This window comes from Lissotriton helveticus, chromosome 2_1, assembly GCF_964261635.1.
Source record: "Lissotriton helveticus chromosome 2_1, aLisHel1.1, whole genome shotgun sequence".
Lineage (NCBI taxonomy): Eukaryota > Metazoa > Chordata > Amphibia > Caudata > Salamandridae > Lissotriton > Lissotriton helveticus.
In genome coordinates, this window is record NC_136059.1 from 417,612,869 (window position 1) to 417,627,562 (window position 14,694).

The 14,694-nt window shown below is 39.0% G+C and overlaps 1 protein-coding gene across 1 annotated transcript in view; it reads left to right on the forward strand.

Moving 5' to 3' along the window:
* Positions 1-14,694, forward strand: part of PARP8 (poly(ADP-ribose) polymerase family member 8) — a 759,201-nt gene that overhangs the window by 399,918 nt on the left and 344,589 nt on the right. The window contains exon 10 of the mRNA XM_078675052.1: positions 3,260-3,326. Within this exon, the coding sequence (XP_078531178.1) occupies positions 3,260-3,326 (67 nt within the window). The remainder of the gene's footprint in view (positions 1-3,259; positions 3,327-14,694) is intronic.

Consider the following 14,694-nt stretch of genomic DNA (forward strand, 5'->3'; position numbering starts at 1 on the left):
TTAAATTCACTGAAAAATAGTTAGAGGGATGTTATAGTTAGGAATTAGAATTAAAACAATCTTTAAAATTTGCTGAAAAAAACAAAGGTTAAAGGGACGTTATAGTTAGGCTCAGATTTCACCGATAGAAAACCAGTGAAATTCAACAGCTACAGTTACATGAGCTAACTATAACTTACGCCCTCGCAATGCACTGCTTAGGACCTCACATATTACATCCTTCATGACGTGGTCAGTGACATCACTCATGACATCATTGATGGCATCTGAAATTACATCATCCACAGAACCACTCGCACACCCACTTACACCTCCATGCAACCTCAAAAACCAATAAAACCACTCACATACCTATTCACAGACCCATACAACCACTAACACACACACACTCATAAAGCCAATCGCACAACTACTTACTTGCCCATAAATCCACTCACCAAGCTACTGACAGACCCATACAGACCTGTACAGCCACTCACACACCCACAAAACCACTCACACACCCATACAGATGCTCACACACTTCTTCATACACCCATGAAACCACTCACATACCCATTCACACACCCACACAGCCACTCACTCTCCAATATAGCCACTCACACAACCACTCACTCACTCATACAGCTACTAACAGAGCTACTCAGTCACCCATACAGCCACTCACCCATACAGTCACTCACACATTCATTCACTCATCCACAAAACCACTTACATACCTATTCTTACATCAATACAATCACTCATGCATCCACTCACCTATCTATGCAGCCTCTTGCACAAATATTTACTGTGCACAAAGCCACTCACACAACCACTCCCTTACCCATACATACAGTCAAACAGCCACTCACTGACCCATTCATCCACTTTCATACCCAATCATTCACCCATACAGCCATTAACACAGCCAATCAGTCACCCAAACGGCCACTCCCTAACACACTTATCTACCCATAGAGCAATTCACACAGCCACCACAGTCACCGATTTAGCCACTCACACACACACTCACCCACCCATACAGCTACTCACACAGTCACTCACTCACCCAAACAGCTACTCACACTCCCACTGACACACCCATACACCCATTCCCATGCTGATACAGTCAGTCACAGTGCCACTCAGATGATATATTGTAGAGAAGTGTGGCTCAATGGTTAGAGCGGCAGACCCTGATGCAGTAGTCTGGGGATCAATTCCCGTCTCGGCGGGTCTCGGTCTCAATTTCCTCGGACCTGATAATTCTCGCCTCGGTGCCTATTCTAATCATGAGTCCCACTCTGCACCTCTGGGCAATAGCTTGCTTAATCTCTACAACGGCCCCAACAACGCTGAGGATGCCTGACTTCACCTTGGGGGTGCCCAGGAGTGGGCTCCTCACAGGGAAAGGCCAGGAAGGGTTCCTCTGCGGTATTCGTGCAAGCGCCGAGATGCCTACGGGTAGTCGTGCGCTATACAAGTGCGTAATCAATCAATATATATTAGAAAGGATAATAGTAATTTAACTTATACAGTAGCTTATTATTTATCTTTAACTCTCAGAAACTTTTACGTAATACACTCACCTGATGATGTCATCAGTGATGTCATCAGTAATATCACTGACCATGTCATGAGTGAAGTAATATGTGAGGTCATTAGCAGCGTATTGTGTGGTGTAAGATATAGTTAGCTCAGGTAACTTTAACTGCTGAATTTCACTGGTTTGGTATGAGTGAAATCTGAGCCTAACTAAAACATCCCTGTAACCTCTGTTTTTCTTAGTTTTTGAAGATTCATCAAACAACGTTTTTAGGAAAACAAATCAAACAAACTCAATTTTCTGAGGTAACTCGGTCCAAGTTATAACTACACAATGAAGACCCCACCATTGTGTAATTAATAAAAATATATATGTGTATGTCTGTGTGTGTGTGTGTATGAGATTTCAATTGGATTCATTCCACTTTGTGAGAGATTTACGACCTCACTTATTGATGATCCTCTAACAGAGCTACTCACGAGCTCTGTTCCTACCTGGACGCACACCCACCGTGCCTATCCCACAAGTGCTCTTCATCGCCCTGAAGAAGACCCTTACGCGAGGACACAAAATACCCTCCTACTCTGGGTTTGAAACATAGACAATTTACCTGAATTACAAACTCAATGGACTAAATGTGACAATTAACATGTCTAATTGAGCCATGGCTAGACACAGAAACAGTTGACCAATGTTAGGCTGGAAAGGTTCTATTTCATGTGTATATGATGTACATATGTCACTATACCTTTTTCCTGTCCTTCACTCACTGACTCACCACCTTCTATCTTTTTCTCCCCCACATTGAGAGCACTGTAAATAATAATGTCATTGTTATCCTTTGGAGCAACTGTGTTGCCATCTAATGCTTTGAATGTATCTCGCATTCAATGCCTGTTAAACTTGGAATTAAATATTACAAGGGCATAACATTAAAAAAAAATGAGTGGTGAATGCTTTTTTTTAAAGTTTAGAATGCTTTATTGAATAAAATATACAAAGTAAAACATCAGTACAACAAAAGGATTAGTGATAAATTGCAAAATGCATGAGAGAGTAGAGTCCCAAGCAACAATATAATGACTATACATACTACAGAGAGCATTTTTGGGGGATTTTCGTTTTAAGAACGAGAAGGAAAAAGAGAAAGAAGGAAAAAGAAAAGAGAGGAAAGAGAGAGAAAGAAAAAGAAAGGAAGCAACACATCATATACAATCAAGTGTAACATTTGTAATATAGTAAATGTATCAAACAGCATGGGCGGAAAGAAAATCAGTAAGCATGAGAAGTCCTTTTTGATTAATAAGGGTACTTTTTTTAAGTTTAGAAAGCTTTATTGAATAAAATATACAAAGTAAAACATCAGTACAACAAAAGGATTAGTGATAAATTGCAAAACAAATTGTATGAGAGAGTAGAGTCCAAGCAAGAACATAAAGACTATACATACTACAGAGAGCATTTTGGGGGGATTTTCGTTTTAAGAAGGAGAAGGAAAAAGAGAAAGAAGGAAAAAGAAAAGGGAGGAAAGAGAGAGAGGAGTGGTGAATGCTTTTGTGCTATTAAGTTGTATTACAAGTTTCTACCACAACCAGATCTTTACTGTACTGCTTAACAGATCGTGGTCTCCCCGTTAAAGCTTAACACGTCCATTTCTAGAGTGGCATAAACTGTGCAGGGACATCTTTAATATCAGGTGTTTATTAATGAACAACATCTTCTTTTCTGCAGTGCCCACCGTGGATGTTTTCCAGATCTCGACGAAGGAAAGATTTGGGTTGGGACATCAACTAAAAAAGTAAGTTGAGAAAATGCAGGTCTCTTGTAATGTACTATCATTTTATATACGTAAAAGAGATTTGCTTGATTATTATATTATGGAAAAAAGAAAGAAATTCTTACCAAGGGACCACATCACCCGCACTAGCCCAGGCAGTTGGGCGTCATTGTCCAAACAACTAAACAACACACTGTTTTAAAAAATCCTAAAACCACATACCATAGCCTATACATGTAAGACGTCCAAGAAATTAGCACTTTTTTTTACAAATAAGTTACATGAAACAGCAAACACATGTTGCAAGTAGACTCAGCATGGCATCTCGTGCCTACATGCTGATGCATGCCCAAGAAAATTCACCATAGAATAATGTGTGTGATAAGAAATATCAATTTCTAGTTTTAAATGAACTAGAGATTACCCTAACGAAAATAAAAAAACGTATTCAGGTCGTTGTTGCCATAGATGGCTTAAGTGCATAGCATGAAAAGAGCATGAGGTCTTTGTGTGACACATATCACTCCATGACCAGGGCAGACACTGCCTTTTCACTCGTCTTTTTCGCCGATGTGGTGGTGTGCACATGCTGTACTCTCCTAAAAAACTACCTCTTGCACTTCAAGCAGCAGAGGCCCTTCTTGTATTTATTCCGTCTTAAATGTGCACCTTCCACATTTATGGGACGGGATGGAGGTAGTATTTTCTGCATCTCAAAATTCCTAGTTTTGGATGTATCAGTCATGCTGTCTCTCAAGGCAAAATAGCGGGACACCAGCTTAGGATGTGCATCTTATGCTTCACTTTCACACAGTCGCGATCAGGACAAGTGTATGTTGTTTGATTCCTGTGATGTATCCACAACTCCCACAGTGCGACGGTTAAAATAACTGTTCTCTAGTCTTAGGCAGTCTTGTTAGGACAATAATAGCGTCTTCGGAAGCATCTGTTAAATGTGGCATATTTTTTGCACAAATTATAAATGTCACTAAGGTTCATTCAAGTGTCAATGTTCTATGCAGTATTTATTGTTTTTAAGTTTAAAGTTTATTTGAAAGAAAAAGATATATGTGCATACAAAGAGTAATCATATATAAGCAATCATACAATATGCAAATTTTAAATACAAATTGGAAATAATACAAAAGAACTAGAATAGAATATGAAAAAGGGAAAGGGGAAAGGAAAACATGGTGGGAGCAAAGAGAGGAGGAAAAAGTCAAACATTCCTATTACAATAGTATTTTGAGGTAATAATAATATGAAGAATAATATGCAAACTGAATGCCAACTTCAAATATGAAAAGTAAGTTTAAACATAATAATTGAGAAATGAAAAGAGTAAAATGTAAAAAGTAAGATTAAAATTAGGATATAAATAACGACAACAGTAATCTACGGCGGTTTTCGAACTTCATCAGGAATGTTATCTAAAGTTGCAGATTTTGCAGCAACATCAGTTAAATAAGTGGTTAAAAGAAGCCATAAAAGATCCCTTGTAATGGAAAGAGATATAGGAGAAACGTTGCAGGTATCCAGTCGATGATGAAAGCAAACAGCATTCCACCAGGCTCTGAAGGTAACTTTGTCAGCCTGTTTCCAATTAGAAGTTATTAAGTGAAAGGCTATTGCTACTAACAGGTCAACTAATAAAGGATTGGGAGAAGTGTGAGGCCAGGAGGGTGATAAGGAGCCTAAGAAAATATTAGATAAGGAGAAAGGAATTTGAGTATTGAATATTTTATTAATTTGGGACCAGACTAAGGACCAAAAATGGGACAAGGAAGGGCAATCAAAGAGCATGTGTTTTAAATCAGCTGAAGTAGCAGCACATGACCAGCAGGTCGAAGGCTCTTCTACAGAAAAAGAGGCTAGTTTCAAAGGTGCTATGAAAAGTCGTTTGTAAATAAAATAAAGTGTCTGGGAGGTGTTCGCTGCTCTGGATGTTTGTGAATTTTTAGCCATAACTTACCCCAAAAAGAAATAGACCATCATTCTACAAGATCTTGTTCCCAAGCCAATTCAGCCTTCCCTTTATTCCTGTCAGAGGAGAAAAACAAATTCCTATATAAAGAGGAAGCTGAGGAAGAAGTAGATAATAAAGGATAAAGAGTAGAGCATTTGTGAGGTAAAGTAGGACTAGACGGTAAGGAAAGAAGATACTGAATAAGAGGAGGAAGAAGTGAGTCATAATGAGACGTACAAGCAGAGGATAAGGAATATTTTAGTTGAAGTTCTGTAAAAGATAACGGACTATCATTCAAAACTAATTGTGATATCCAAAGAAGACCCTTGAGTCTCCAAGCTTTCCAATAAATAGAACACACTTTAATACGTAAAAGACCATTGTGCCAAATGAGTTGCTGATTTAGTGAGGAAGATGAAGGATAAGAGGAAGGGAGAAGAGGCCTCAATAACTTGCGAGTATGTGATAGAACTTGTGAGCGAAAAGAAGAGATAGGTTTGGTAAAAGCAAGAGATTCTTGAAAGTGAAAGGGAGCTATCAAGAATTTTTCGATATTCAACCAAACTGGAGGATGAACACACTGATCTAGAGAGATCCAACGCGAGGATTGTCTAAGAGTGAAGGCATAATGATAGGATTTAAAATCCGGAAATTTGAGACCACCAGAAGACTTGTCAGCTTTAAGAGCGTTAAGTGCTATTCTAAGAATTTTATTTTTCCAAAGGAATTTGTTAAGCAGAGAGTCAATAGAAAAATAGAAGCCTGGGATATCTACTGGAATCATAGACAACAAATATAAAATTAGCGGAGCAAGCATCATCTTAATGGAGTCTAATCAACCCCACCATGAAAGAAAAAGAGGGTGCCATCTGTCAATGGAAGTAGACAGATTTTTAGTAAGTACATCAAAATTTTCTTTTAAGGTCTCTGAGATCGTAGGAGAAAACCACAAACCTAAATATTTTATTTTAGAGGAGTTACAGGAGAAACCAGTGGAAACAAAGTCCTGTTTTTGACTAAGAAAATTCAAAGGAAGAACCTCACATTTATCTGCATTAAGACGGTAACCTGATAAGTGAGAAAAAGTGTCAACTTGGGAAAGAAAGGCAGGAAGAGAAGAAGAAGGGTTGGAGCAATACAACAAAATATCATCAGCATAGACAGTTAAATTAACCCGGGAATCGGCAAGTTTAAAACCGCTAATTCCGTCATCTAACCTGATTTTCGTTAAGAAAGGTTCTAATGCAATTAGCAAAAGAAGAGGAGAAAGTACACAACCTTGACGAACACCCCTGGGGGGTGAGAAATAATCAGAGACTTTACTATGAATAAAAATAGAGGCTTTAGGACCAGAATGAAGTAAAGAAATGAAAGAAATCATTTTAGAAGGAAATCCAATCCATTTAAGGGCATGAAACATGAAATCACAACCAATCCTGTCAAATGCTTTCTCAGCATCCAAGGCAATCGCAGCAATGGGGTAGTCAAGTGAAGAGGCTTTACTTAAAATATTAAAGAAAACTCTAGAATTATCCGAGGACAATCGTCCTTTAATAAAACCCGATTGTTCTGGACCAATAAGATTGGGTAGGATGGGATCAATACGGAGGGCTAGAATCTTAGCAAAAATGTTATAATCCAAATTAACTAGAGAAATTGGGCGATAATGTTTACAAAAAATTGAATCTTTACCTTCCTTGGGAATTAGACAAATCATGGCTTCTTGGAAAGAGCCGGAAGAAAAACTGTCCTTAATGAAAGATTGATAAAGTGACAAAAGGTGAGGAAGTAAGAAGGATGCAAAATGAGCATAAAATTCAATAGTAAACCCATCCGGTCCAGGAGCCTTCCCTCTCTTTAATATAGAAACAGCATGTTTAATCTCAGAAAACGTGATGTCAACTGCTACGGAGTCAAAATCGGAGTCATGCGCAGGAGAATTTAACGAATGAAAGAAAAAGAAAGAGCTTCCGAAGATAGCTGGTGTTCTGGAGTGTACAAATTAGAATAAAAAGAAACAAACTCATTCAGAATATCTTTATCCTTAAAGAGAGATATGCCGACATCATTACGTATAGAATCAATCTTTGTCCGCTCCCGGTGAATCTTCAAGTAATTAGCAAGGAGTTTACCCATTTTATTTTGACCTCCATAGTAACGAGCACTGCTCTTTAAAAGATAAGAAGATGCAGCTTCTGTGGTAGATTTATTAAAAGATATTTTTGCATCAATTACATTTTTTAATGATGTCTCCGCATTAGATTGATAGAAACATTGTTCAAGATGTTTAATATTGGTTAGTAATTGTGCAGAGTTAGCTTCAAAAAGTCTTCTCTTACGAGAAACAAACTTAATGACAAACCCACTAGCCTCAGCTTTAAAATAATCCCAAATCATCACAGGAGAAGACTCAGGAGTGGAATTAAAAGAAAAGAACTCAGAAGCAAAAGAGGTGAATTGGCTTGTGAAAGTAGGATCCAATCTTAATGAATTATTAAATCTCTATCTACTAGCATTAGGGGAAAAGGGTAATACATCTAAATCAACAATAACTGGGGCATGGTCTGAAATTAATATGGAACCAATCTCAGCTTGAGAAACAAGTTGTGCCAAATGTTTACTGAAAAAGAAATAATCTATCCTCGATTGAGTAGTATGTGGAGGAGAATAAAAGGTGTATTCTTATAAATCAGGGTTACAAAGCCTCCAAATATCAACTAAAGCCTTATGACGTATGGTATTAGTGAATTGAGAATGCATTTTGGTATTAGAAAATTTTACAGATGAGCGTCTGTCTAATATAGGATCATAAATTCGGTTACAATCACCACCAAAGACAACGTATTGATCATTTATCATAAGAAGTTTGTCAGAGATTTGATATCAAAAAAGGTTATCAACATTAACAGGTGCATACACGTTAAATAGCACTAAAGGTATTTCATTTATGAGCAAATGAACAATTACCCATCGGCCATCTAGATCAGTTTCCTGACGTGTCACCGAAAATTTATGTCGTTTATGACATAAAATCGATAAACCATTTTTCTTACCCAAAGCTGGCGAAGAAAAGACATGACCCACCCAGCTTCTTTTCAATTTAACTGCTTCTGTCTCAGATAAGTGGGTTTCTTGAATGAAGGCAACATCAGTATTTAATCGAGCTAAATGCGATAATAGGATTATTAACTCCTTTAACATTCCATGTTACAACTCTAAACGTAGATTAGTAAGAAGAAACATGCACAAGTATTATAAAAATAGTGCAAAACTAAGCAAGTAATAAACAACTGAATAATCAATACGATATCATTATCAAACAGTATAAAGAAAGTATGCAATTGAGAAAAGCTGAAGAAGAAAAAATTGCAAGACAAATTCAGATAAAAGAAGATGAAAAAGGGAAGAGGGAGGAAAGTAGAAAGGAGCATAGTGTAAAAGTATGAAATAAAGTACGAAGGAGAAAATGAGAAGGAAAGAGAGAAGGAGGAAAAGATCATGGAAAAATAATGAAGACAGAAATTAAGAACAAATTCAAAATTAGACAAATAACAGAGAAAAAAGACAACAAAAAGACATACCACAAGAAAACAATGAGACTGGGGCTGGTGGAACCATATGAGGGAATCGGCACACCGAACCAGGGACTCCGAATGGACTCGTAGCGGGAGAAAAGACCCCAAGCAAAACATAAAGACACACAGATGATGACATCACAGAGCCGCATCTAAAAGAGACCAAAAAGACAGAATAGTTACCATCGGAAAAAATAATAAAGTATGGATAAATAACAAAAAGCTCTAAGGACAAAGGAAATATACAATACAAGATACAACAGGGAACAAGTAGAAGAAAACATCCTGAATGAATATCAATCCATAGGTGAAGAAAGTATAATCTACAATTAAGGACAATGAATGTCCATTGATTCATTACTGTAGGAGTCCAGGAATTGCTGAAGAGCCGCTGGGTCCTCATAATTCATCGTTTTATTATTAAGAGTCACCTTAAAAAGGCAAGGATGAAACAAGCCATAGCGAGCATTTAAGGATCGAAGAGGAGGTCTCATCTCCAAAAACGTCTTACGCCGATCCGCTGTACTCTTAGCATAGTCTTGTGTAAAGAAAAGATTCTAACCATTCCAAGTAACCTTCCCTTTTTGTTTGGCAGCTTGAACAACCTTGAGAAGATCCGTGTACTCCAAAAAATACAAGATAACACCTCTAGGCTTTGTTGCTGAAGAGGCAGAAGAAGATAGACGAGAAGGAGGGCCTAGTCGATGAGCACATTGAATATTCAAAGATGGAGAGTTCGGAAGCCCAAGAAGTGTAGGAAGGAAAGACTGAAAGAAGTATATGGTGTTAGATCCTTCAAGACCCTCTGCGTGGCCATAAATGCGTAGGTTATTACACCTATTTCGGTTTTCTAAATTTTCCACTTGCCGTTTAAGATCCTGAATCTCTCTGTGCATGGAAGGAACTTGGTTAGTAACTACTTGAACCGATGCAATTGTTTTCTCCAGATGGTCAACCTTTTGCTCAGTGTGCGACCAATTGTCCTCCAGGCTTTGAAGGCGAGAATTTGTTTCTGTCATATATGGCTTGAGGTAACGGATTTCGTCCAATAAAAGTTCCATAGATATAGAAGAAGCTGAGTTAGTCGGAGAAGGAGGATTTGCCTTAACCTGTTTTCCTTAGGAAGAAATTGTCGAAGTTGATTTAGAGGAAGGTTTTACATTCGGACGGGAGACAAGTGAAAAGGAACATTTTAAAGAAGGGGTTTCATTTGCTGACTCCTCCATAGGATCTTGTAAGACACTAAACGGGTTAATGTCTTCCAAAGGTATGTTAGTAACACCACTCTGCTGAGGCGTGTACCTATTAAAATGCGGCATTTCCATTGACAGAATTATATATTAAAAATAAACAGGAACCCAGCACTCTTAGCCAGTTGAAATTAACTCCGGAGAAAGAGAACAGCGCAAGAAAACTGTGGTAAGCTTAGACCAGACGACCGCACACTGGAAGAGTCTGAATATCACATAGAAGAATTCCCTCAGTTAATGGAAATAATACGTTTGTTAATCCTCAACTCATTAGAAGGCAAACATGTTGAAAAACATCTTGTACTGAAAGAAAAATACGTTGGAAATGTTGAAAAAATATATTAAACACACATAGTCAGTGAAGGAGAAAGTCACAAAATGGCGGCCAAAATCGGAACTGCAGCTTAAAGCATGAAAAACAGTCACCAGTTGCCAAAACAGTGCAAGCAGTAGTTATATCTCCAAATAAAAGTCATCATTGGCTTTTAAAATAAAGGTGAGAGTCCAGAGTAAGGAGGTACCAAATTCGGCATGAGGGAGTAGCCGTAGCGCGCTCACCGGCGCCAAAGAATATGAAATGGCGGTCTCGTCTCCAGCGCGACTCGTCGAAAGTCGAAAACGCGGAAAAAAGCAAGTTCCGCTTACCACAGCAACTTGAAATTCTGCCCACACACGCAGAAGGTATTCCGATGTTTAAATCCGCATCGTCGTGGCTGAGGACACGAGAAGTTCACTTAAAGGACCTTCACCCCGCTCACTAGCTGACGGAGCTCCACGAAAGAGCGCCCATTCCCGCTGGCACCATAGCCACGCCCCTGCAGTATTTATTGTTAACAGAAGCAAACTACACGGGTCGCAGCTGATTACCGATCCCATTAATAATTTGAGCCAGTGTAGGAGGGACATTTATTTATTGCAAAGATGGCGCTCACCCTGCTGAGATTAATACTTGTTGGTTATCAGCAATACGTCTAACAACACTATCTAATTGACAATGAACCAAGAAACTGCTTTATATCCGCTGATCCCATTTAACTCTATTGTTTGTCCTTGATGCTCATGAACAAACATCAAAGTCAAGCACAGTCATTTGCACGCAAAATAGTTCAGCACTGTCCAGAATGCTGTGACGCAATGATGCAAAATGTCTGACACAGACGATTGCATCAACGGATCCTCTAAGGATCTTGCGGAATCTTGTGTGTCTTTAACCTTTTCTTCGGGTAGCAGCTAGAAGTGTAGCTGTTAAGTAGTTCTGCCTCTCCGACCCCAAACTAACAAACCCAAATATTACCTCCAGTATATCAAACCAGTAGATCAAATGAAGATCCAAGGGAGAAAGAAGATCACTTGGCCATCCCGATTAATGGTCTTGTGTTATATATCTGGCCTCCGATTATTAAGCATGTTCTGCCAATCAAAGGGTATGTACTAAACTCATGCTAAGTGAGATGGATCCTCATGCGCATATATAAATTAATACAAATATGTTACACTAAAACTCACATCATGGCCGCTACCATTTTGGCAAAAGATGGAGCACCAGCTTCACAGATGGAATTCCCAGTCCAGAGGTGGTCACTGGAGAAATGTTGTCCCTCTCTTCCAGTCTGGCTTCAAACTCCTCGGCTTCCACGGTGGCGCCTCAAGTTTTTATGTTGTGCATTATAGAGGGAGACTGTTTCCAATGGAAGTTATTGCTACACCGCCCACTTCCAATGCATTTATTTATTTTATTTATTTATTAAGCTTGTAGAGCGCGACAGCTACCCAAAAAGGGTTTCCCGGCGCTAACGAGACAGCGGGCTAGACAGCTAAAAAATTACTACCATGTAAAATCAAAGGGAGTACAGATCAAACAGCCAGGTCTTAATGGCTCTGCGAAAGCAGAGAAAACTGGGTTCCCTTTGGATAGTTAATGGCAAAGAATTCCACAGCTTTTGACCCAGTAAGGAAAAGGACCTGCCTCCCATTCTGGTAAGGCGAATCTTAGGCAAGCTAAGCATTCCACATGCAGCAGCCCTCTAGGTATGAGGAATGCTCTGCAGATCACTGACTGCAAATGCAGTTTCTGCATCTCTCTCCAATGAAGCCACCTTCCTATATCTGCAGCAGACATAGGGGTACTGATAAGAAGGTACTAAAAACTGACCCAGAACTCAGGGACGAAATGTTAAGACGGCATGGACTTTAGCTTGCACATATTTGAACAACCTGACATTTTATATTTGATATTTGTTTATAATTTGTAAGCGATACCAAAGCAAGTGTTCTCACTGCCTATTCTAAGGGCATTCGCTTTATCGACCTCAAAAAATGGAGATACCCATTTTGGGATTGAGGCTTGTCACTTGCATATTTCACCAATGCCAGCAATGGAGCACCTATCCTTCTGAAGCCATCATAGCAACATATTGATCATTTGCCTGTTGAGAGAGAAGTCCATCCAGAAAGATATTACAATGACGTTTTGCCATAACTCCAAAGAGTATTATGCAGACTTTAGATACCGTTCTTGATGTGTATGGCGTTATGTCTTGAATGGCTAGTTTCAGTTTGCTTGAAACTGTGTGTTTACTACAAGTGCAGCTCTTCCTTTATTCTGTGACATGTAATACTGAAATGGTCTCTGCTACAGCACCAATGTGCTATACACTTCACCATTTGTTTTTTTATGAAAACATGCCAAACATGACTTCAGAACTGGTGTTCTACTGTGAGGGGGTATTTACATACAGTGTTTCCTATGCCAGATGTGTGGTAGTCCTAGATTTAATATTCTAATATATGCACACATTGGCATGCACAAATGCTTTTGCAATGCATTAGCATATACACGCTGCCCCGATTGGATTTGGCAGAGCTTGTTCTCTTTATGCCGTGTTAATTTCTGGACACTACTACTTCCTCACTGTTTATATAGGCAATTGTTGGACACGCTTGTCCTTTCTCTGTACTTATAATGAAATTTGTGGCTGGGTACCTTGGGTCATTCCGAGAAAAAAAGGGTGAAGCATGCAAGTCGTTGTGAAGGACAAGAAGATCTGACATACCCTGGAAAATGGGTAAGAGGCTCTCAGTCAGGGAAGAAGTGGCATATTCCTCTAATAGATGAGTGGAAATAAAAGCCACTTAGCCTCTGTTGCATAAATTGCATCAAAGTTTGGCCAGTCGTCATGAGTGGCGGTTGGTGACCGACAGCAATGGTGGTACGAGTGGGTGACATAAACACAATAAAAACATACCAATTAATAAAAACATTTAAAAATGAAAAAAAAGGTTCTCTTACCTTACCCTGTATCACCTCCTCCATGTTCTTCAGTCCCAGGCTCCAGTCTCATCCAAGCGCGAGGTCCCACAGCTACCACAGGTCCTTATCCAAACCAGGTCCTGCTCCTATACTGTTAAGCTGCATGAGTGAAGCATCTGGATTGGCTGGAGCAGGCTGCTTCAGCGCTCCAAAGTGCACTGGGCTGAGGCCTGCGCTCCAACCCAGTTGTCTAACACAGCTGGGTTGGAGAGTTTGAACTGTGCATGTCGGTTTGGCCATAGCAAGGTAGCCGGCCAAACCAACCTGCACACTTCAAACTGAAGGGGCCACTCTTCACTGCTGCCAATCAGCAGCAGTGATGCACTGGCCCTGCTCTGTCCTCTCCGTTTGACAGAAAGCAGGAAAAATAAAATGGTAATAAAATTAGTTTATTACCATTTTATTATTTCCGCTTTCTGGGTAGCTGTGTGGCGAGCGGTACTCCTCTGCTCCTATGGAGGAACCGCACCTGGTGGCTATGTCAAACTTGAACACAGTTTTTTTTAAAATATTTTTTATTGAAATCCATATATCACATAAATTCATAAATTAGCATCTTAAAATTCATACATCCAAATGTCAACATACATGCATCAAAATTCATCAATTTCATCGGATTTGCAGCAATTAAAATATAACATAAACATTCAAACAGGAGTTCATCGAACTCTTAAATCAGCAGCAGCGAATCAAATGCAATAGCTAAAAACACCTATGCCCTATAATATCTTCAAATGCCCCCTAATCTCATCCATTTTAAACATATTCTCAGATCTTTCCTTCTTAGGGCTTAAACCCTATAAGCATACGGAATTCGATTTAGGTATCCCCACTAAAAACTCTGCCTAGATCTTGTCAAACTTCTTCAGCCCACTCGTTCGTAAGGCATATGCTTGTTCGCTTTTTTTGACGTGTTCCATTTTCCAAATCCATTCATATTTAGATGGTACTAAATCTGATCGCTACCTTTTAAGCAAAAGTGACCTGGCAACTGCTTTCTGGGTAGCTGTGTGGCGAGCGGTACTCCTCTGCTCCTATGGAGGAACTGCACCTGGTGGCTATGTCAAACTTGAACACAGTTTTTTAAAAAATATTTTTTATTGAAATCCATATATCACATAAATTCATAAATTAGCATCTTAAAATTCATACATCCAAATGTCAACATACATGCATCAAAATTCATCAATTTCATCGGATTTGCAGCAATTAAAATATAACATAAACATTCAAACAGGAGTTCATCGAACTCTTAAATCAGCAGCAGCGAATCAAATCCAATAGCTAA